The following is a 23,710-nucleotide window of genomic DNA, read 5'->3' on the forward strand; positions in this document are numbered from 1 at the left end:
ATTGAGGCATATAAATCACTACTGACTGTTCATGGATCTTATTTCTGTTCCCGTTTGGGTTTGACGTCCTGTTTATTTGGTGTTGTGTACCTGAGTGGACCAGAACACTGTGGTCAGGGTTAGGGTTAATAAACCTTGGTGTTGTTGTGTACCTGAGTGGACCAGAACGCTGTGGTCGGGGTTAGGGTTAATAAACCTTGGTGTTGTTGTGTACCTGCTGCGGAGTGGACCAGAACGCTCTGGTTGGGCCGCAGGTTGCCGAAGTCGAACAGCATCATGTAGGCGGTGACGTAGTTGACGGGCAGCGCGGCAGCCTCCTCGAAGCTCATGCCCTCGGGGATGGGGAAGGTTTGGACCGCGGGCACCACCGCCACTTCCTGCCAGAGGCCCGAGCGACTCATCACCATCACCTTGTCGCCGACCTGGATGTGATGACCACGGCGATGACACACACACACACACACACACACACACACACACACAGGCAAAGAGAGGGAGTTATTTCACTGGGATGATGTCATGCCTATAGTGAAGGAAAGTCAACGATGTAGCGAGGACGGGGGGAACTTTTATTCATGACATTTTCACATTCAGTCATTGTTTTGTGAGTTGTCGTGCTTTACAGATACGTGTCATACTGTAACAATGAACATGAGTTCAATTTGGTGAATTCAGTGAATAATTGTCAATAATTGTTTAAAAAAAAAGTCAAACTTAGTCCTGGCATTATAGAAACAACTACAATGTAGAAACAAAGGAGCTAGAAGTGCTCCTCCTTTGTTTATATACCAAGTTGGCCTTAGATAAAGCAGCATCCTCTGACTGTGTTAACCCTTCCATAAGGACAGCACACGTACGCACACACGCACAACCTAAGGAGCATCCATCCAATCAGAGGAGACACTTCGAGGCACACAGGAAACAGAAACAACAGTTGTATTCAAATTCTTTTCCTGTTTTCTCTGCCTCTCATACAACCCCCCCCCCCCCCCACTCTCTCTCTCTCTTTCTAGATAGCAGAAAACAGCCTGTTCTCTTTCACTTCCTGCCTCCTATTCTCTTACCAACCCCTTCGGCAGCCCGTTCTTCCTCCTTTCCATTGCTCCATCTGACATATCCCTCTGCGTATCTATCTCCCTGCCCCCCCCTCATACTAAATCGTCATACCCTCCCCCCGATATTTTAGTCATTGCCAAGGTCCCATCCACCCCACCCCACAAGGCCCCCCCCCCGTCCCAACCCAGGAGCAGGGGTCCCGTATCGCTGCCTCCTCATCGTCATGTAAGAGGGACGGGACAATGAGAGGACTCTTCCATACTGGCTCTTGGGCCGGGAGGGGCCGCTCTTCCCTATGGATGAGCCCCAAGACCAAAGCTCTGCCCTCCTGGGAACGAGCCCCACTGTCACCCAGGGCTCCCCTAACGGTTTGGAGTGAGCGATGCGGCTTGCCGTCAATCCTCTCCCAATTAGAGGCGTCTCCCTCTCTCTCTCACTAACTCTGTCACTATCTCTCCTTCCCTCTCTCTCTCTCACTAACTCTGTCACTATCTCTCCTTCCCTCTCTCTCTCACTAACTCTGTCACTATCTCTCCTTCCCTCTCTCTCTCACTAACTCTGTCACTATCTCTCCTTCCCTCTCTCTCTCTCACTAACTCTGTCACTATCTCTCCTTCCCTCTCTCTCTCTCACTAACTCTGTCACTATCTCTCCTTCCCTCTCTCTCTCACTAACTCTGTCACTATCTCTCCTTCCCTCTCTCTCTCACTAACTATGTCACTATCTCTCCTTCCCTCTCTCTCTCACTAACTCTGTCACTATCTCTCCTTCCCTCTCTCTCTCTCACTAACTCTGTCACTATCTCTCCTTCCCTCTCTCTCTCACTAACTCTGTCACTATCTCTTCTTCCCTCTCTCTCTCACTAACTCTGTCACTATCTCTCCTTCCCTCTCTCTCTCACTTAGTCTGTCACTATCTCTCCTTCCCTCTCTCTCTCACTAACTGTCACTATCTCTCCTTCCCTCTCTCTCTCACTAACTCTGTCACTATCTCTCTCTCTCCAATTTACTCCCTCGCTCTCTAAGTAGTCCAATCGTTCTTAGCCACTCACTGTGTCTGTAACCCATGTCTCTCTCTATTTTTCTCTCTCACTCTGTTACACATGTCTCCCTTTCTCCTTCTCTATTGTTGTGTTTCTAGTCTCCTTACTCATTCATCTCTCTCTCTCTCTCTCTCTCTCTCTCTCTCTCTCTCTCTATATATATATATATATATATAGGAAACTAGCATGACACACACATTAGATAAGATACACATACATCTTCTAAGCCTGTGTGTGTGTGTGTGTGTGTGTGTGTGTGTGTGGGGGGGGGGGGTTTGTGTGGTGTGTCTGCCCACACAAGGGAGCTGGAGACGTTCAAGGCCGGACGAAACAAGCCTTGTGTCGTAACATCACACACACACACACACACACACACACACACACACACACACACACACACACACACACACACACACGTGGTGGAACATATTCAACTATGTGAAATGTAGTCACTGGGAGGTGAGCTGAGCGATGAGCTGTTGTCTTAATCAGCTGATTCAATACTGGGGCATGAGAGCCACCAATGAGCTGAGCCAGCTTCTCAGCTGGCTCAGCAAACAGAGCCTTCTTTAAAGAAAAACATCTCAGCTTCAGTCTTAGTCAGAGGCACAGAAAGTCGAGACTGGAATGACCCTGCAGTTCCCGTAAATCTGAATTTCACTTGGACAAAGCAGAATTTTTTTTTTTCCTCCAGGTGTCAGCACAGTAGGCCACGCCCTTCTCACTGATAACCTGCGAGCCCTGCGGTGACTGATTATCCTTGACGGCTACATCCTCAACGTTACTTTCCAACTGCAGTCAGCAACAAAAGCAGAACAGAATGATCCTAAATTCATCCTGGAGACAATATCCTGTTTATCCACGAGAGCCACAATGGCTACCGTGTTTCTATTACTGCAATGGAAGCTGCCTTGAGAGAAGATACAGACTTTCGGTCTCACAAACACTTCGGCTTTTCATACGTCAAACACTAGACTTTGAAAGAGCTGGAGGAGAACAAAATGGACCCAATGGACGCATAAATGTTCAGAATGTACATTCAGACTTGTTTCTGTTGTAGTAAATGCAAACTTGTCAGCAGGCTATGAGATGCTGAATGTAATGAGCCTCCAAAAGCATAATTTCTTTTGAGGGTGGTGGGGGGGGACTTATTTCCAATTCATAAATGGGAATAATTCTGGAGTGTAAGGACAGATGGAGAGACTGAGAGGGTGGGTAACTGAAGGAGTGGACGTTGGGAGGAGTTGAGAGAACGCTGCAGGGATAGTACACTGGGTAGTATAAGAAGTGGAACAATGGGAGAGAATGAAAGGGAAAGAAGGCAGAAAGGAATGGAGATAAGAGTTAGAGAGATAGAGCTAGATAGAGAGAAAGAAAGGAGTAGATGAATGGGCAGATGGACATGATCAGGACATGAGTAGGATGGAGGATGAGATGGACATTGGGCTGGGAAGAAGTGATGAATAAACAGTAAGAGCATGAGAGATAGAGGGCAAGTTAGGTAGAGGAGGGCGGGACGGAACATAGAAAAAGAAGAAAGGGATGAGGAAAGGCAAAGGAAGAAGGAAATTCCTGCCTGACAATGTGGGCCGGAGGGAGGTAATTGAAAACATATGTTCAGATCATAGTAAAATTCAACAGAGAGAGAGCGAGAGACAAGAGAGTGAGAGAGAGAAAGAGAGAAATAATAGTAATAGAAAATCAGGACAATTTTTGGGTCATTTGGAGAGTCTGTACTGTGATTAGTGTGTGTGTGTGTGTGTGTGTGTGTGTGTGTGTGTGTGTGTGTGTGTGTGTGTGTGTGCCTTTGTGTGTGTGCCTGTGTGTGTGTGTGTGTGTGTGTGTGTGTGTGTGTGTGTGTGTGTGTGCCTGTGTGTGCCTGTGTGTGTGTGTGTGCCTGTGTGTGTGTGTGTGTGTGTGTGTGTGTGTGCCTGTGTCTTCTCTGTGTTGTGGTTCATGCACTTCTCAGGTCATCACGGGCAAGTTCACCACAGTGTTAGCCTATAAATGTGTGTGTGTGTGTGTGTGTGTGTGTGTGTGTGTTGCCTAGCACTTAAGAGTATCAGAATTAAAAGTGTATATGTGTATATAGGTAGGTAGGTTATAGAGGTAGAATGAACTCAATAAATGTCAAAATAAATCTTGACTACAGATGTCACAGCCATGTGCCTGCATTTGTGCCTGTGTGACATTTAAAAACCAATCGACATGATGAAATGTTTATTAAAACATGGGTCAAGGCTTTTAATAATGTCTTCATGGGCCTGCGTCATCGTGTTTCTCTGTTCCTCAAAAGCCCCTTCTCCGCTTCTACAGCAAAGCCAACACTCAGGGCGCAGCCACTCCAAGGCAGAGAAAATGGATGTACAAATCAAATCACACAACTGTATGAGGTTTAGAGTTGCATCTTTTTCGAGACCAAATGAACTGTGCATGGGAGGTGTTGTGTAAGTCACCCTGAGCTGATGTGTAACAATATACATCTAATGGCATTTTATAGGCGTTGCCGTGGTGATGCCAGTCTCCGTCAGACGCGCATGACTCATCACAGCGCCTCTTAAGAGCAGCGATGGTCTACAGACATATAGCCACCCGAAGCGCACGGAAATCATGTATTATACTCTTTATGCATTATCTGCCATCATAAATATCCTTATAGGTAGGCCTAGTTTATGTTTAATTTAATTTATATGTGTACAAAAAGCGGGCTTTTTTCGCCGTTATTTAATAGGCTATATTGTGCTCAGGTGGATCATATATATATATATATAGGGCATCAATGTGGAATACTGATTGACATTTCAATATTTTTTATTAATTGATAGATTGAATGCTCTGAACAAAAAGATATATCAGTTGACAAAGAATCACGAGTGTTCACATTTTGCCCATCATGCACGCTGTCTCGCCTCGCCCTTTTCGGTAGGTGCGTGCGTGCGTGCGTGCACCAGAGTCGCCGTGGAAAACAATGGCATTGGTGACCGTTTCTGTACCGCGTCCCACATCACACACAAAAGGGTGCGTAGCAGAGTGAACATTGCATTCACTTCCCGAAATAGTTCATATTTTTCGTAGACATTCTGTACATTATCTGGGGCAGTAATGACCCTACGATTTCCACACATTTATCAAGTGTTTTACAATTCAAAACTATTGGCAAATCATTTTGAAGCCTGCAACGCCCTTATCATTAGGTAGGCTATAGCTTCGCCGGCTTCTAACTTGGTCCATTGTGTAGGCTATCGTGGGCAAATGAAGCGCAATTAGAGGAAATAACGCGTGCTAAACGCAAATTTGAGACAACGTAAGCCTTGGGTCTTGCAAAACTATAAAAAGGCTGTTAGGCTACTTTACACCTCACTACAATACATCCTCTGTTTTAAGAATGACAGTGAATGGGGATTACAATAACGCCCAAAGCACTTTAAACAAGGGTTATCTTTTAGTTTATTATTCATTAAGAGGCTTGGGCAATATCCGATAAGCTGAACCCCCATCCGTAACATTTCGAAATCGATCCAATAAAAAGGTGCAGTACTATGGGCTTTTCTTTGAGTCTAAAAGGGAGGATACGCCCATGTCTAGTTGTGGGTGCAGAGCGCTTTTTGGGGGCCAACATTTTTTTCCAACACTTCCAAAGCCAAGAGTCAATAAATAAGCACACATAAAACATGTAATTTAGTCATAATGTCGTGATGGGAGTGAGCTTACTTTTCGGTCTGTCACTTCTTCTCCGACTGCCTCGATCACTCCGGAGCACTCCATCCCCGGGGTGACCGGCGGGGATGGCAGCCGGTCGTACAGACCCTGCCGGCCCAGCAGGTCGGCGAAATTCAGCCCGCATGCCTTGACCTGCACCTGGACTTCTCCTGCCTTGAGGACCGGCTTACCCTTCTTGACCTGGAGCTTCACTTTGTCATAGCCACCATAGCCGGTGAGCACCAGCGCGCGGTAGGTGAACGCCTCCTCCTCCGGTGCCTTTTCGGTCGCCGCCGGAGATGCCTCGGCGGCAGCAGCAGCCGCCGGGGCAGGTGTCGACTCGGTCTTGGATTCCGTCTTCGGCTCTTCGGTGGGCTTCTCTAGTTTCTGTTCCACAGCGTCTTGCTGCTGGGCAGGGGCGTCCTCTCCAGACATCTTGAGGATGTGTTAGTAGATAGTAGACACAGTCTAAAAAAAAGATCTGCACTTCTCTCACTTTTGTTGCCTTGGAGGCTTTTGCTGAATTATTAGTGCTTTGATTTAGCAGTGAGTAGCCTAGAAGTAGGTGGAAATGTGACGGGCAGGTCCTGTTCACGGCTGTTGCATAGAGAGAAGTAACCAAACCTCGACAGTGGGCTTCGCCTAATGACAGAGCAGTAACCTCGCAGCGGCGTCAGCGGCCAGTGGTCGTCAACGGCTCTGACAAAGAGCGCGAGTGGGATGAGACATGGGCGGGCTGGAAAACACGGATTGGTTCCCGGGGATTAGAGTGGCTTGTAATTGGATGGATATAGGTAGGTTTTTTGATACGGCACAACGATGACCAGCCAGCTCGAGTCATTTGTGTAGACATTGCATTTTCCGAACCCTTTAACAACGTTTCAATATATATGTTGGAGTAGGAGGCAGCACAGTTAAACACAGGCCTATCGATTAGCCTATAGGCTAGCGCCTAGATATGATTAAATTTAAAAAGTCCTGTTTTCCAGGTGTGTCTCGGCTAAACTAGTAGGCCTACAACGTTCTTATTGCACGCGGGCAAAGCATTGACAATCGCGAGTCTATTGTTCAAATTACAGCAGCCTTAACAAGGATAACATCATCATACCTTAAGTCCATCTCAATAATTTGGAATTTATGCCATACCATTACTGGGCATTACGGCAATACACCTGGTTTTTTTTTAAAGGTTATGTCTGTTTCCGTTTGTATCGACTTCGCAAGTAGGCCTACAGCAGACCTTACGGTTGGGTAAAATGAGCCACATTCCCGCCACACACATCACACCACCTGGAACCCGCACGAGTAGGCCTACACGAGACACTGAGAGGCGTCATCATATAGAACAAACACAGGTGAACCACATAGCACTAATTATGGTGTCTGCTGTATTTATGTGCACCAGCAGGATAAAATATTTATTTGCTCTGACAAACACATTGATGAATCGCACTAGATGTCAGTTGGTTATATAAGGGCCACACCTGTAGGTATGCCTAATATAGGCTACCCTGTTGTTGAAAACTCAATGAAAGGGGTCTATGTAGACCTTCTGCCCACATACTATGGGAATGGATGAGAGATGACGGGCAAAAATTGATAAGCCCCTCAGAGTTGTGGTGGTTAAGAAAATGGGGAGTGTTGAGACACCTTGTGGCCGTAAAGTGCTGCTCAGCAGCGTCGAGTCAGCAGCAGTACCCCGATCGATACGTCTCAAAGACTGAATGCTGAACATTGCTGCTCTCTTACTGACCACGAGCAGCGAGCTTACGTAACACAGAAATGTTTCGTTCTTAATACACACATGTTTGCATGAGTGAGCATGTGTGCGTTTGTGCCTGTGTGTGTGTGTGTGTGTGTGTGTGTGTGTGTGTGTGTGTGTGTGTGTGTGTGTGTGTGTGTGTGCATGGGGGGGGGGGGGGGGGGTGTTACTTATATGTACTATACATATGATGTACACCTCACAAAGTTGTTCATGTGATTGACCTTTGGTCTACATATGAGTGATACCTATGGGCCTGATAATAAACAGCATATTGGAACGCTGCTTTCTGCATTGTATCAATTTCTGGCAATTCACCCAAATAGCAGTTGGCCTGTTTTGCCTCAGGAGAATGTCTCATTAGAAGAGTGGTGGTAGCCTATACGAGCTGGTGTGTTTTGCAAAGTCACTGAATGCTACAATGTTAGTAATACTGCAACTTTGTCTGATTTCTTTGCCCAAGCATTTGTTATATTCCAAGAATGGGCATGGGTATGCATGTGTGTGTGTGTGCGCGCGTGTGTGTGTGTGTGTGTGTGTGTGTGTGTGTGTGTGTGTGTGTGTGTGTGTGCGTGTGTGTGTGTGTGTGTGTGTGTGTGTGTGTGTGTGTGTGTATGTGTGTGTGTGTGTGTGTGTGTGTGTGTGTGTGTGTGTGTGTGTGTTTTATTTTTTGCAGAAGTTACTCCGAGGTCAGTGATGCATCACCTCTGCTGATGAATGGGTGCACACAGGATAAACAGAACATCTTGTGTCTCTCAGTAATGTAGTGTATGCCACAGGACCGCGAACCCATGCTGCTGCCGATGACTCCTTCACATTCTGGAGGCTGCAGAAAGAGCATGGGTGTAGATGGGGCCACCCAATCCCTTTAATTTATACATTCTGTTCTCTATCTTTTTAGTCGTTGCCCTAATGTCTTGGTTGGCGCATGTGGTGAAACTATCCAACGTCACAATGAGTATTTTTCTGTTTGTCCTTTTAAGTCATGTTGAAATATATAAATCGTGATTAATACTGAGCTATAGAGTAGATAGCAAGACTTTGTATGTTCATTACATATAAGGTTTTTACATTTAAAAGTCCTACACGTCCACTCAACATGGCATGCTGGTAAATCGCGTATTCATGTATTGTAAAATAATTCCCACATGACACATCCATTTTCAGATGATCTAAACAATTAGAGAGCCAGGTTATAATTATATAATTGTCTGTACTTGCAATAGTCATGGTGTTATGATCAGGCAAAGGAGTTCTGATCTCACAAAGTTTTCAGGCTATGACTTTCCCATTTACATCTCATTGCATAGCATGCCTTCTAAACTTCAACAAATCATATTTTGATCCATTAATACAGTACCTATTCTATGCATAATAGGACCTACATACGCATGTAGGTCCTATATACGCATGTAGTACTTAGAAACATGAAGTGACGATGTCATGATGATGTCAGTTGGGGACCAAATTGTATACTGCTGAGTAATCTCAGAAGAGTTGTCGCGGTAATGGCAAAGGTTCTCATCTATTATAATATATGTACGCCTTTGCCACAGAACTGTTGAACCACAAAAACCCAATAACTGTCTTTGGGTGTTGCTTAGGTTGTTATAAGTTCCAAGTCATCAGATCACGTATACATTCTGACCACTAATTCTCAGTCATATAGACTAGGGGCCTCTAGGCAGGGCCGGCCCGAGACAAAAGCGAACTAAGCGGCTGCTTGGGGCCCCCTGGCCACCAGGGGCCCCCCAAAACTCAACAATTCAAGTTTTTTTTAAATTCAAGTTCAGTAAACACTTCACACTTAGTGTTTCACTTCAAATATGAGAGTTTAAAATAGATTTGTGATCTCAGTACCCTCTGAGGTTAAAAAGACACTGGTTTGGGGGTAAATAACAACAATATTAATACAGGGGTGTATGACCCTCTCAGTGGGGCCCCAGATCAAATCCAGAATGTGATATGTCTTAAGGGCTTCCTTAATCATACAAAATGGGTTATGGGTTGATGTCTGAATGGGGCCCCTCAGGTAAATATCACACGATTTGAGATGTGATATATCTAAAACCCCTCTAAATCATGATATTCTGCTTATGCCACAATGTCTGTGGAACCCTGAATGTATCTAATCAAATATGAAATATAGGCTAGGCCTTTAAAGTAGACTTATGGTTTGGGGGCAGCTAAACCCAGTGCTATATTAGTTCGTTTGTGCAGGCCCTGCAAGTCAGATCTTACACATCACATCTACCAAATTCAAAATGTTCTGGGGGAGGACCCCCAGACCCGCCGCACTCACACCCACATTTGCACAAATTGGAGGAGGGGGGTCTTTATGCTTCTTTGCCCAGGGGGACAGTAGTTCACAATCCATTCCTGTATTAATACAATTTATAATGTGACATGGTGTGCCGTTTGTGTCAATAATCATCAAGCACAGATGACTCTGCGGGGGGCGGGAGGGGGGGCCCCAAAGGCTTGATACAAATTCTGCTTAGGGGCCCCAAAAGGCTTGGGCCGGCCCTGCCTCTACGAACAGTCAAATCTCCTAACCTTTATGCCTCCTTTCCTTAGCCTTTGTGGAAAACGTCATCGGGTCAAGGAGAGATGGAAAGGTGCTTCCTTTCGAACATAGGAAAAGACCGCACTGTTTAAAATGAATTCGACTCCACTTTTCCTAACCAACGTCAACATCACAGTATTGCTGACCTCTAGCGTCTCTAGCGTGGAATTACAATTTTCCGAAGATGGGACTACAACAAGCGCTCCTATTATGATCCATGCGCTCTTCTCGTATTGATTTCAATCAGGTTATCGCCAACAGTGAGAATCACTTAGGTCGGATTTGGCCAACGGGAATATTTGAGGCCACTTGAATCCAAATTCATATGTGGAAAAAAAGAGGCTCAACTTATGTTGATGCTGAAATTAACTGCCCTCAGTAGTCTTTCTTAAATGTGAAGTTGGCATTTTATTTTCTTATGGTGTATATTGTGTGCTCACTAATCAGCAATAAATTAAATAATTTCGATTCGAATAATAAGTTCCTGGAATTGGTATCCATTATTATCAATTGTATTTTCTTCTCTTCTCTTCTTCTGCTTTACCGCATCTCTCATGTGTCTTCGCGTAGAGTCTGTAAACTTCGTCGGTGGCCTGTTTATTTAAATATTGCCACCGTAAAGGATTATGGGATACCAATATCTCCTTTCCTTTCGTAAAGGTTGGTCAAGAGTAACCTATATGCTGAAGGAGGGTTAAAGGATGCCATCAAGGCTCCTTTCCTAAGCATTTTTTTGAATTCGAACCACCTTTCCTCCAAGTACTTCCGGGTCATCTCCTTAGGAAAGGAAATTTCCTATTCAAAAAAGACTATTCGTAGAGTGCCCCAGTCTAGACTCAACGATTGAAATCAATCAGAGTCAGCTGATCACTTTCAAAAGACGCACCCCCATTAGTGGTGGCTCGTTCGCGAACGAATCAGTTCGAACGAACGACTCTTTAAAACGAACGAACCGAACTGATTTGCCGCTCTCGTTCGTCGTCGTTCGTCTCGTTCGTTCTCCGAGACTCGACTCCCAGCTCCACCCACTAGTCGCTGAGTCGCACTGACTCGCGAGTCGCCGTTCGTTCACTGACTGTGTTTAGCGGTGAAGACTCGAGGACTGAGAATTCACGAGAGCCGCAGCCGGGCAACAACATCCCGATTACGAACATGAAGCACTCCTCAGCTAAAAGGAACTTAGTTCATGTTGTGTTGATTGATGACCGTTTGCACCATTGCACGATCGTGATTCGTATGAGAATGAGAACGAGGGAGGAGCTGAGTCTGACCGACTCGGCTGAGAACGTGCATTCGCGATTCGTTTGAACGAGAACGAGGGAGGAGCCGAGTCTGACCGACTCAGTGACTGAGAATCATGATTCACCGCTACCGGAAATGCGAACGAATGAACGAATGAACGACTCTTCTTGGCGAACTGACCGACGCAAACTGATTCTTTCAAACGAATCATGAAATCCACCACTAACCCCCATCAGGTTGAGGACGTCATCAAGTTGATCGGACTAAAGCCGCATTTATGGTCCTGGTTATAATGAGACGCCTCATCAGTGATGACGCTCACGCTTACGAGTGTTCCTGACAGCGACCGTTCATGTGCACTGTGTTGGGAATCTAAAAGTTATTCACAGCAGGGTTTTTTTATCCAATAAAAAACAGTCAGAACTAAACAGAACCTAGTGGGATCAGTTTCAAGTTTGCACGCCTTTATTTCCTTGTAGCCTATCACCTACTATCCTTTTGCTTTTATTTATGAGAAGCACATTGTATTGCCACTGTATGGAAGGCTACACTTGCCCTTATCTAGAGCTGGTTTACCAGTACACAACGTTTAAAACTGAGCAAAGTCGATGCTAACAGACGGTTACAACGTCAGTAAAATATGTGATATGATGGTTGATTCTTTTATATTGAGTAAAACTTTCATGTTCCGCCATGTTCATGCGCGTCACTAGTAAACCATACGTCACCAACTGGGCAACTCTGTTATCAAAATCTGGCCCCAGTTGCCGAACGGAAGTAGAATCATAAGAGCGTCATGAGGTGTCGTTCACAAGAACTTTCCGACGCCGCGAAAATGTTTTCCCCATAATTCCCAGCGATGTGAACGCACCATAAGAGAAGATCTTACCATAGTTTATGGTTATGGAGATAAGAAACACATTTTTTGTTTTTAGATATAAAGATTATAAATGTAGTTCATGATAAATAAAAATCATAGATATACAGAAAATTATATTACAGTTTCCAGATCATAAATAACATCTTTATCCAATCCAAAATATAGTCAATATATAAATATGCAAATCATGGTGATATTTAAACCATGAGGTACACAATTTTTAAGATTAGAAATCCAGAAATGTTCTCTTCTTGCTAGGGTGTCTAGATCGCCTCCTCTAGGGGGGAAAGACACTTTCTATATGTATTCTAGTGAGGACACTGGCTGGTTGAATTGAGTAAAATGTTTTAAGTTGTGTTTAAGTTTTTACATCTGATTGTGCTGCAATGTTCTGCAATCCAGGTTTTTTGGGCTCTACTGGTTTTACCTACATAACATTTACCGCAAGGACAGGTAAGTAAGTAAATAACTAAGAAGTGTTACAAGATATAATTCCTCTAATGGGGATTTTCTTTCCTGTGTGTGGATGTTTAAAACTGGTGCAACGGTATGTAAAGGTACATTGGCTGCAGGTGCCACAGCGGCAAGGATGTTTTGAGGTGATGGTTCCTAATGGGGGAAGGTACCAGTGAACCACCTGGTCCCTAAGGTTTCTCCCTCTTTTGTATACCACTAGGGGGGGTACTTTGAAGATCAGAATCTGACTTTAATAGCCTATATGCCATTTTTTTTTTTTTTTTTTACTAATTATTGATTTTCTTCCTTCTGAACTTCTGCAGTATTCTGTTGAGAAGATAATACGTTTGTTAGATTTATTTTTATCTTTGTTTCTCAATAGGTCTAGGCGTGGGATTGCGTTGATTCTGGTAGCAGCGTCATTCAAGACAGATTGTTTATATCCTCTTTTTCTGAAATTATTGGTCATTACTTTTATATTTTTATTGAGGTCCTCAGATTTCTGGCAAATACGTTTTACTCTGCAAAGCTGGCTATAAGGGAGACTGTTCTTTAAATGTGAGGGGTGGTCTGAGTCTGCCCTGAGTAAGGTATTTCTAGCAGTGGGTTTTCTATAGAGATCTGTATATATATATATATATATGTTTACCATCACGGATAATCCACAAATCCAAAAAACATATTTTTCCTTGCATCATAATCCATTGTGAATGACACTCTGAACAGCCATTTAAATATGAAAAGGTCATTCAAAGAGGCTATCATCCAAGTACCTCTTCCATAAAACCTCTTCCAATAGGTTGCACTTCAATAACCCCGCAGTGCTTTGTGATGAGCAGGAACTGATCTATTGTTCATAAATAACGTTGCCACCGATCTAAATTGTTTTAATAAGATTATATGAATACTTTGAGAAAATATGCTTTGAATGTGAAGAAATCATAATAATAATCATAAATAATAATAATGTGGAAGATAAAGCTGAGGATTCATCTGTCTGTAATTTTTTTTTATTTTTAATATCGAGATCTATATTCGATTATTGGAAGAAAATGATAAGTAGAAAACCCAAGTAGGCCTACACCAATTGCAACCGAGATTTTCCTCCAGAAGGTGGCAGTATTTGTTATTGTAGAACGCAGAATAAATAACTTTGACCCGTCGACTTCCATGTTATATTGTCTATCATTTTGACTACAACGTTTTTCGGATAGGTCTACAACATGAAAATATGAATAAACCCGATGTTGAATATACAATTAAAGGTTGATTAATGCGCTCACTGCTATAGCTGCTCACCAGGAAACATAGGCCTATTGAATTAATTAATTCTATGCTACATGATTTTCAAGCCAACATCAGTAGGCCTACCTCATTAGACCACATATTTGTTGCCGTGGCATAATTACCATTCCGCCCATACCAATATAAAGTTTGTTTCTCTTTATCTTTGAATAAATCACATGTTAAACATGTGCCTCAAGTCAAACCTAGCCCAAAACCACGATACCATGGAAGCTTAAAGTTACGTTTCATCAGTATCTATGGTTGACAACCCATGCTTTCGTAACTAATTTTAAAGTTTGTTAAAACATTTGGTTAATGTGGACAGGCTGGTATTGTGGTGTATAGGGGAGCTTTATATGAAACCAGCAATTTAAGGGGTTCAAATAATATATATTTCAACATCCCCTCCCATATTTAATATAGGCCTATTGTTCTGCAAGTGGGACAATGTTTAATTTACATCATAAAAAAGGCTCAATCTCAGTTATTTAAAGGAGCCACTTCAAATTTTGGAAAAAGCAAACGTATCTTATTTTATTCTATAGGCCTACTGTTATACTTATATTGTCTTCAACTCTGTACTATTCTATTATTGGTGAAATGTTCTTAGTCGTGTTTTGGAAATAAATGATTATATAATAATTATAATAATAATAAATAAATAAATGTATATGTAGGCCTAGTGGTAACAAACTCAAAGAGAAGACTTGCTTGAACTTGCTTCATTGCGCAAATCAGAATAATAAACAAACCACGCGCTGTAAAAAACAACAAAAACCTGTTGACGTCAAATTAAATATCTGAAGCGAGAGTTCCCAAGAGTTCCCCGCCGCTGTCTACATGGTTAAATCAAGAAGAGCACTTTTATCCCGTCAGACGGGGAGGCGTGGCCAATCAACCCAGAGTTATCAGGGAGGGATCCGCGTGCGGTGGCTGGAGGGAGTCAGTCATTCGGTCAGGTAGGAGGTAGGGCAGCAACCGTTGGTAGTATGTGTCTCCGTAGTGTGTGGTCAGTTTCACCAGCCGAATGTGGACCAAGTGCGAAGAAGTCGGCGCATCTTTTTGCGGGCTCACCATCATAAGCGCATCCGTTACGCATGATCTCAAACCGGTGGATGAATGATACCTGTCTGTTTCCGTGGGAAGAAAACGATTTAACGGACAAAAAATGGACAGCCAAGGCAGCCGCTGTAAAATTGTTGTGGTTGGAGATACGCAATGTGGTAAAACCTCACTGTTGCACGTTTTTGCTAAGGACTGCTATCCAGAGGTAAGCATCAATTTAACTGTCATTTTGGAAATATATTTATACATGTATGTAGAAATTGCTTTTATGTAGATCTATTTTGCATTTGGATTTGCATTTTGCACATGGCTAAATCATCGTCATTTACCACCGAACAAACCAATCAATAATAACATTTAGAATTATTATGGCTACTTGACTTTTACTGACTAATTGGAGTCATGGTGCATTTGTAATACGCATAGGCCTATGCTTTACAGTTGCAGATATTATAAAGGCAGAAATAAACTACATATTGAAAAATAGACTGCATAACTTTTTGTCGCTACATTAGTCTACAAGCAATTAATCCCAAATGTCTCTTCTATGGGTTTTTTAGAACTATGTACCTACAGTGTTTGAAAACTACACCGCCAGCTTCGAGATCGACAAGCAGCGGATTGAGCTGAACATGTGGGATACGTCAGGTAAGGCAATTTCTTGGCTGTCCCATTTCCCGCAGGATTCTGACATCCATCTGTCCTTGGCTGGTAGGCTATGTTTGCATTCCACAGCTTGCTTTGTTTTTGTGTGTGTGTGTGTGTGTGTGTGTGTGTGTGTGTGCGTGTGTGTGTGTGTGTCCGATTGTTCCCATGCCCGGAGATTTGGGGTCAGGGTGGAACCGTGATGGTGGGAAGTGCTGTGGTGGTTGTTTGTTTATAGACTAGTGGTGAACGCTACACTTCACAGTCAAAAATCCACAACATCCAACATAACTTTCCTATAGTTTTCCTCTACAAATATATATGCTCTAGGCATGTATGTGTCAGGACATTTTGTAGATACTTTCTTCACAGCAATATACATAACAGGCATGTATCTGTTGCAACTGGTGCTGTTTATGTATGTGGACAGCCCAGAAGTGGGTGCACAGGCCTAATCTCCCTCCACATCCACAGCTGTAGCTTGAGGGACCCATAGTGTGGTAACCCTCCAAGGGGGGAATTCCTTCCATTGGCAAAAACATTCTCCAACTTAAGCGTCTCTGGGATGAACCACACAGAGGTATTTTTAAAGTTATATGGGCGTTCATCCCCGAAGAATGTTTTTTTTTTTGATTGGCCTGCGCGTCAATCCCGGTGTTAAGTCTGCTGAGCCTCGTGTCATGTCTTGGGGCCTCTGTTGCCGTGTTTCCACCGGCGGCTGCGCTTAGGCCCAGCACGCCTTGGCCCAGTAGTGAAGGTGTGGTTTGGCCCAGTTCAGTTATGGCTCGTGTTTCCACCGCCGACAGTACCCTCATGGTAGGGCGGGGTTTAAGACGGTACCCTTATGGTGGGCGGGGTTTAAGCCGACAGTACCCTTATGGTAGGGAGGGGTTTAAGACAGTACCCTTATGGTAGGGCGGGGTTTAAGACAGTACCCTTATGGTGGGCGGGGTTTAAGACAGTACCCTTATGGTGGGCGGGGTTTAAGCCGACAGTACCCTCATGGTAGGGCGGGGTTTAAGACGGTACCCTTATGGTGGGCAGGGTTTAAGACAGTACCCTTATGGTAGGGCGGGGTTTAAGCCGGACGGCGATAGCTGCAGCAGCTACGTAAGCATCGTGACTCATAGCAGCCCAACACAGTGTAGCCTGCTAATAAATCCAAGGAAAAAGAAGATTAAAAAAACGAGATAAATACTACCCCTGAGGTAGTATTTTCTCCGGAGGAAATGTAATTTCTCACACCACGTGAGTGGTGAGTGGTGTCAGCATTTGCATGTCAGTACTGTACCGATTACAGCCATAGTTCGACTATGCTCCTCAATTGCACGACTGCAATTGTCCGAGTATACATGGCAGTGAGAAAATTGATTCATTGGCTGAAGCATGTCATGTCATGTACCCATTTCAACTAGTGGTAATAGAGCCACCGGCTGACCTCTTTATGTCACCAGCTAATTTTTGTTGGCATTCGAGAAAGATGTTTTCAGTAGACAGCTGTCAGTTTGGGTCCATGTCATTTCTCCGACGCTCCATTGTTCCGACCTCTCGATAACCCGAAAAAATTCCCATTGGTCCTACAGCCCACTAGTCTGACGTTGCTTTATTTTGAAAAAAATGAACCCTCTGCTCCGACATCCCATTGTTCTGACCATATAGGCTTTTGTGGATCACCTCCAATAATCGGTAACCCTTCCTTTTACAGTCCCCTAATTACTGAGTATTTACCCGGTAAATATATGGTAAATCATAGTATATTATTGGGAATTACCACTGGTAATAAGAAGGTAAATACAGAGGAACTACAGTTGAAATACTAAGAAAAACCTCCACTATTACCCATCAACTCAACTAAGTACCGTGTAGTTGCGACTGTATTCGGTCGGTAATAACTCAGATATAATTGCGTACTTCCTAGGAAAGTAGGCAACCAATTCTTAGAAACACCTCTTCTATTACTCATCAATTCATGTTACAATTGTAGTTATCCAAGGTTTATGTTGGTAACAGCCGCGTTTCAAAATCTGCGGCCCACTGTTTTTGGTTGCCTTGTGTTTTCTGTTCAGAGCGGAAATAAAAAATAAATTAAAAAACTGAAAAGAATAGGCCCACTGTACTGTAGGCCTAAAATACAATCCGTTCTAGTTTGGTCTTGAGAAATAACAAATGAGATTTAACAAGGCTTAACAATTAATAATTAATTAAGTTACTACAGCTGCTGATTCTACAGCTTACTACAGCTGTTGAAACTACAGCTTACTACAGCTGTTGAAACTACAGCTTACTACAGTTGCTGATACTACAACTTACTGTCAGTTATAATGAGACATTCTGACTTTTTGTTAATATCATTGTAGGTAAAATGTGACCAAATATCGAGCCTCTTCTTTCTACCTAGCATGTCGTTGGCGCTCGTCACTCTGGCAGAAAACAGTCTTGCACGCGCGTTCCTCTTCTTGTGACAACGGAACACGCATGCAAGCCGCGTATCGCACACATTCCACACGTGTCACACACGTGCAGCACAGCACGCACACGCTCACGTGCAGTGACTACTATATGTGACAACGCAATGCAAGCGAGCGATGGAGGACGTTAAGAAGAAATTGGCAGCGGGAGAGTTTAAAACGATCGAAAATCAAGGAAAGTCTACTGTGTGACTACAGTATTATGAAGTTATGATTCTGCTCGCAGTTAACATGTACATGCCAAAACAAAGACCCTGGGTTCAATTTTCACCGGAATTACACTATAAGTAAGTTTTGGTCGAAGTATTATACTTAGTTACATATTAAACCACACAAGTTACTGAGTAAAAAATTGCAGGAAAGTATGTTGAGAACGACAAGATGCATACTGCATTGGCCTGAGAATTTCTGAGTTCACCTAGCAACAAGCCTACCTTTCAGCCGTCAGTGCAGTCAGACTAGGGTGTCGGTAGACTGAATGGATTATGGCTGACTGTCTTGTTATATGAAGCTTCAAAATTAAACTTCAGTTATGGACTTGAAATAGTTTTAGTCGTTTTGTGTAGGCTATTGAACAAATGATAAAGAGATAAGAGTGTTAATATCACAGATGTCAAGCATATAATGTCATGACACTTAAAGTCAAAGTAGGCTATAGACTAAAATAGAATGATAAAACAGGTTCAGAGCTTTTATCCAAAGCGCTTTACAGTGTTGACTGACATTCACCCATTCATGCACACATTCACACACCGACGGCGGAGTCGACCACGCAGGGCGACAGCCAGCTGGTCAGGAGCAGTCAGGGTGAGGCGTCTCGCTCAGGGACACCTCGACACTCAGCTAGGAGGAGCCAGGGGTTACCAGCCAGCCCGCTCTACCTCCTGAGCTAATGCCGCCAAGGCCTTAATGTATATTTAGTTGGTTTTGAAAAAAGCTAATTAAGTCACGATAACCAATATATTCAAGATAAGTTTTCAAGAGTTATCTTATGACAGGATATAAAATTGCTGTGACAGGATGTAAAATTGCTCAAAATCATTGTTCAAAGTTAACCTTGATTAGAGATTTTGGATCCCCCCTTGCAGTTAAAAACTTATGATTGGTGAGGCATTAAATATGACCAGTAAAAAAGTAACTAGGAACTAGTACTCGGAGTAGGTTTTGAAAATAGTACTTTTTACTTCAGTAAATTTTAACCACAATACTTGTAGTTAAAATTTCAGTGATGTAACTGTATTTTTATGCCCCTTTTCCACCGACAGTACCAGCTCAACTCGCCTCGACTTGCCTCGACTTGGCCCGCCTTTTTTTGCATTTCCATCACCAAAAAAAGTACTTGGTACTAGGGCTGGGCGATATATCGATATTTAAGATATATATCGATATATTTTTAAATAAGATATGGAATTAGACCATATCGCATATATATCGATATAGTGCTTGCTTCAGGCAAGCCGCTGATCGGAGCTCTCTGCACTGCTTCCCGCGCCCGGGCCCCGCCCCTCCTCTTTCATGCACAGAGGGGGAGGGGGGGGGGGGGGAGGGACACTCCGGCACTCTTCAACAAACATGGAGAAAGCAACAACGTTTGCGGAGTGTGCGGAGGAGAGAGGAGGAGGAGGAGAGCCCCCTGCGGAGGAGGAGAGCCCCTTGGTTGGTAAAAGAAAAAGCAGTGGCTCAATCATTTGGAGATGGTTCGGATACAAATGATCAGATGAGCAACAAAACCACGCTATATGTAGGGAGCACATTGCAGCCAGTGGTGGAAGCACTACAAATCCTTTTCATCACTTGAAAAACACATGGCACAAAGTGCAATATGAAGAGTGTGTGAAACTGCGTGCTGCAGAAGCCACAGGCATAAGCCGTCCCCAACCCGACAAAGCTCCAGCCCCAAAACAAAGCTCACTGCAAGCTTCATTTTCCCCGCTGTGTGCCCTATGAGAAGAAAAGCGGAAAAGTGGTGTGCAATAACAAAAGCGGTGTCCTTTCACATTGCCAAAGACATGGTCCCTGTTGCAACAGTGGAACAGGTCGGGTTCAAAAAGCTAATGAAAACGATGGACCCGAGATATGAGTGTAACATATTTCAGCCATAATATTCTCCCATAGCCACAATACTGAGTAAACATAACATAAGCTGTAAGACTTGTGTATAGTCACAACCAGGCACAACCAGCTGATCATACATAGATGAAGGGGGCGGGCTTTTAAAGCCACAGAACACGCCCACCTCTACCTGCCTATTTAACTCGGACTCCGCCATTTTAGAATCAGAATCTCTTGGGCGGCGTATCGATTAGATGTAAAGCTTAGAGACGCTCCACGAGTGTTATATACGATCCCTCTCCTTTTGTTTCATAGACGATAGACAATAGACCAATAACCTTAACCAAATAAAGTGAGTTAAAAGCGATCCTGTCTCGGCGGCCGTCCCTGGACTAAAATATCATAACATGAGCTTCCCAGTCGCAACTGTTTTGTACGAGAAGCACTGCCGCAAATGTATAGTGAAGTCCGACAGAGCCTTGCAGACCGGCTTCGCTAACGTCACCCGTTTTGCGTTGACCAGCGATATGTGGTCAAGCAGGACGCGAGAGCCTTATATGAGCGTGACAGTTGCACTTCATGCAAGACTGGGAGATGAAAACAGCTTGTCTCCAAACAAGTTATTTTCCCCAGGATCACACCGGTGAGCATATAGCTGAGGCCCTGCAGGACACAATTGCTAGCTGGAAACTTCAAGAAAAGCATCTGGTTGCTATGACAACCGACAACGGGAGCAACATCGTCAAAGCGGTTGAGCTGAACGAGTGGCTGAGGATGCAACGCTTCGGTCACAGACTATGGCTTTGGCTATTGGTGAGTGCTTTGGCTATTGGTGAGTGCAGTGGAGTATATTTTCCCTTAAACAAAAACATATTAAAATGTTAGTTTTTCCTCATTTTCCTTTGTGTGTTTGTCTGCAACTTTTTGTTTTATGCTGCTGTCTTGGCCAGGTCTCCGTTAAAAAAAAAGTCATTGTTAAATAGGTTAAATAAATTAATAATAACTTAAAGTGCTAAATGTAAAATCACTTACAATAGGCCTACAGAACCATATTTATTAGATTATTGGATAAGAATTAGTGATGCATTGACATGTTTACCACTTTACTGTTACAGCTGGTAAAGGTGAGGTAATATGACTTTAAAATGCTGGTTAGCCTGTTGATATCATCAAGGTAACATATTTAGCTATTATGATTATGGATTTCTCTGGCTTGAAAGAGCAAACTGCAAAGTAACTAGAAACTAATGTTGACACGTAGGCCTAAACATTGTGGAGTTTTTAGTGGAGTAGAAATATGAAGTAGCATTAAAATATAGCATAAATAACAACAAGAAGAACAAAACATGAGTAAATGCACATACAGTATAGTCATCATTTATAAATTATACAAAAATAATAATACATAAAAATCACTTACAGGATTAAAATTCAGAAAATAACTGAATATAGGCTAATATTTGATATTTATGCCCATTTGATTAATAGTTTTTTATGATTTTGACAGGACATGGCTTGAATGACAAGCGCGTCGCCCCGGGCCATTTCTCTGTGCAAGAGAATTGTAAGCTGTTTTTCGTACAGCTGGAAGAAAAGGAGACAGCTTGCTGAAGTCCAGATTCAGCTGGGCCTGCCAAGTCACCAACTCATAACCGAGTCTGCCACACGCAGCAGATGATCCAGAGAGTCCTGGAGCAGGAAGGCGCACTGGCCAAAGTCCTGTCTGGTGACACAAATACCAGGCACCTTATCCTTACCTGGCAGGACTTAGAGGTCCTAGAAGCAGTCCAAAGGTCCTGAAACCTCTCCAGGACTTTACCGATGCTTTGTCAGGTGAGGAATACGTCACTCTATCATATGTGAAACCTGTGCTGCACCTTTTTTAACGAAAGTCCCCTGGCATGTGAAGAGGGTGACGGTGAGCTTTGCAAATCAATCAAGACCAGCATTGTTGAGTACCTCAACAGCAAGTATTCTGACCCAGCCGCTACTGACCTATTGGAGATGGCTTAATTTGTGGATCCATGGTTCAGGGCCGCCTACATCCCAAGTGAAAAAGTCGATGCATTGAAGCACAGAGCTGTCTTGGAGGTGGAGGCACTACCGGCTGATCAGAGCAGCTGTCAGCTGTCAGATGGAGAAGCAGCAGTAGCACCAAAAGCTAAAAAGACACTGGCAAGCTTCTTCAAGCAGCGCACAGCCACCACCACTGCACCAACCAAGAGGGGGGGCTATTGAAAATTAACTGTCTAGTTACTTGCGGTCAGCAAGTGTGGAGAGTGACACTGATCCACTCAAGTGGTGGAAGGAACATGAAGTTGTCTTTCCAGCTCTGAGCCACCTGGCAAAAAAGTATCTCTTGGTACCAGCTACCAGTTCACCCTCCGAAAGGGTTTTCAGCTGCAGTGGCAATATCATGACCTCCCACAGAGCGCACATTTTTTTGATTTAAATGTGCACCTTACGGAGCTTTGTTATACAGTGTTTATGTTTACATTTTATAGTGAGTTTTCAATAAAACTACTCGTATTTGGCTTTGACTTTGACTGAACATTTAATTTCACAGCTTTCACTTTGCAGAAAAAATATATCGGGATATGACTTTTGGTCCATATCGCCCAGCCCTACCTGGTACCAGGTACTTTTTTTAGTAGCACATCTGTCAAGGTTCCAAGCGAGCTGAGCTGGTACTTTTGCGTAACGTAAACAGGCTGCTGATTGGCCAGCGGCTGCAGTGCAAACGAGAATAATCACTCAAAGTTAAATTGTGTCCGGCACGGCTGGAGTCCACGGATCAGCATTTCGCCCTGTGTGTCGCTCCTTTCCCGGGGCTAGAGTTAGGCTGCGCGTGGTTGTGTGTGTCTGGCGTGGTTGTGTGGGTCTGGCGTGGCTGGAGTCCACGGACCCGCTCCCGAGGGGGACACGGATCAGCGTTTCGCTGTTTCATTTTTGTGTCGTTCCTTTCCTGGGGCTCGAGTTTCGCCTCCATCAACGTTACCGTATGTCATGACAACAATAGATGCACACTCATTGCGTTTTTTAATTTTATCTTATTTCCTGTTTCCCGTCATAACCTTTCCCGGGAATCAGGAAATAGTCTTGATCAGATTTCCCGGGAATCCCATCTCCCGGGATTAAACCCTCATGACGACCCCACTCTGTTCTTTTCTACGTTGGAGGGACTACTTTTTTGTATTCGTTAAAAAAAATGCTTTTCCGACTTTCTAGCTTTTTCAAAATTGAGGGTGTCTATGACTTTCATTTCGCCATATTTACGTAACCGTTTTATAAACGCTCATTATACCACAGTGAAGGGGGTCGCCGCCCCTCCGCTGCGCGTCGGGACGGACAACGCCCCTTAACTGTGGTATAATGAGCGTATACCACAGCCTGTCGTGATCTATTGCTTAAATATATATATATATATGCCTGCTGATCATAGATTAGAATTAGAATGGGTGATGATTGATTGTGATGGCTGCAGCACGTG

The 23,710-nt window shown here is 43.6% G+C and overlaps 2 protein-coding genes across 2 annotated transcripts in view; one reads left to right on the forward strand and one right to left on the reverse strand.

The window, feature by feature from the left end:
- vat1 (vesicle amine transport 1) overlaps positions 1-6,396 on the reverse strand; it is a 28,349-nt gene extending 21,953 nt beyond the window's left edge. Inside the window, exons 1-2 of the mRNA XM_084488335.1 lie at positions 5,810-6,396; positions 215-422 (exon numbers count right to left, since the gene is read on the reverse strand). Coding sequence (XP_084344461.1) covers positions 215-422; positions 5,810-6,232 — 631 coding nt within the window. The 5' untranslated portion in view covers positions 6,233-6,396. The remainder of the gene's footprint in view (positions 1-214; positions 423-5,809) is intronic.
- Positions 6,397-14,971: 8,575 nt separating this feature from the next.
- LOC311366605 (rho-related GTP-binding protein RhoN-like) overlaps positions 14,972-23,710 on the forward strand; it is a gene marked incomplete at its 3' end in the record, with an annotated part of 34,271 nt that continues 25,532 nt past the window's right edge. Inside the window, exons 1-2 of the mRNA XM_084485392.1 lie at positions 14,972-15,260; positions 15,616-15,703. Coding sequence (XP_084341518.1) covers positions 15,159-15,260; positions 15,616-15,703 — 190 coding nt within the window. The 5' untranslated portion in view covers positions 14,972-15,158. The remainder of the gene's footprint in view (positions 15,261-15,615; positions 15,704-23,710) is intronic.

The sequence above is a fragment of the Micromesistius poutassou genome, assembly GCF_964030765.1.
Source record: "Micromesistius poutassou genome assembly, chromosome: 1".
NCBI lineage: Eukaryota > Metazoa > Chordata > Actinopteri > Gadiformes > Gadidae > Micromesistius > Micromesistius poutassou.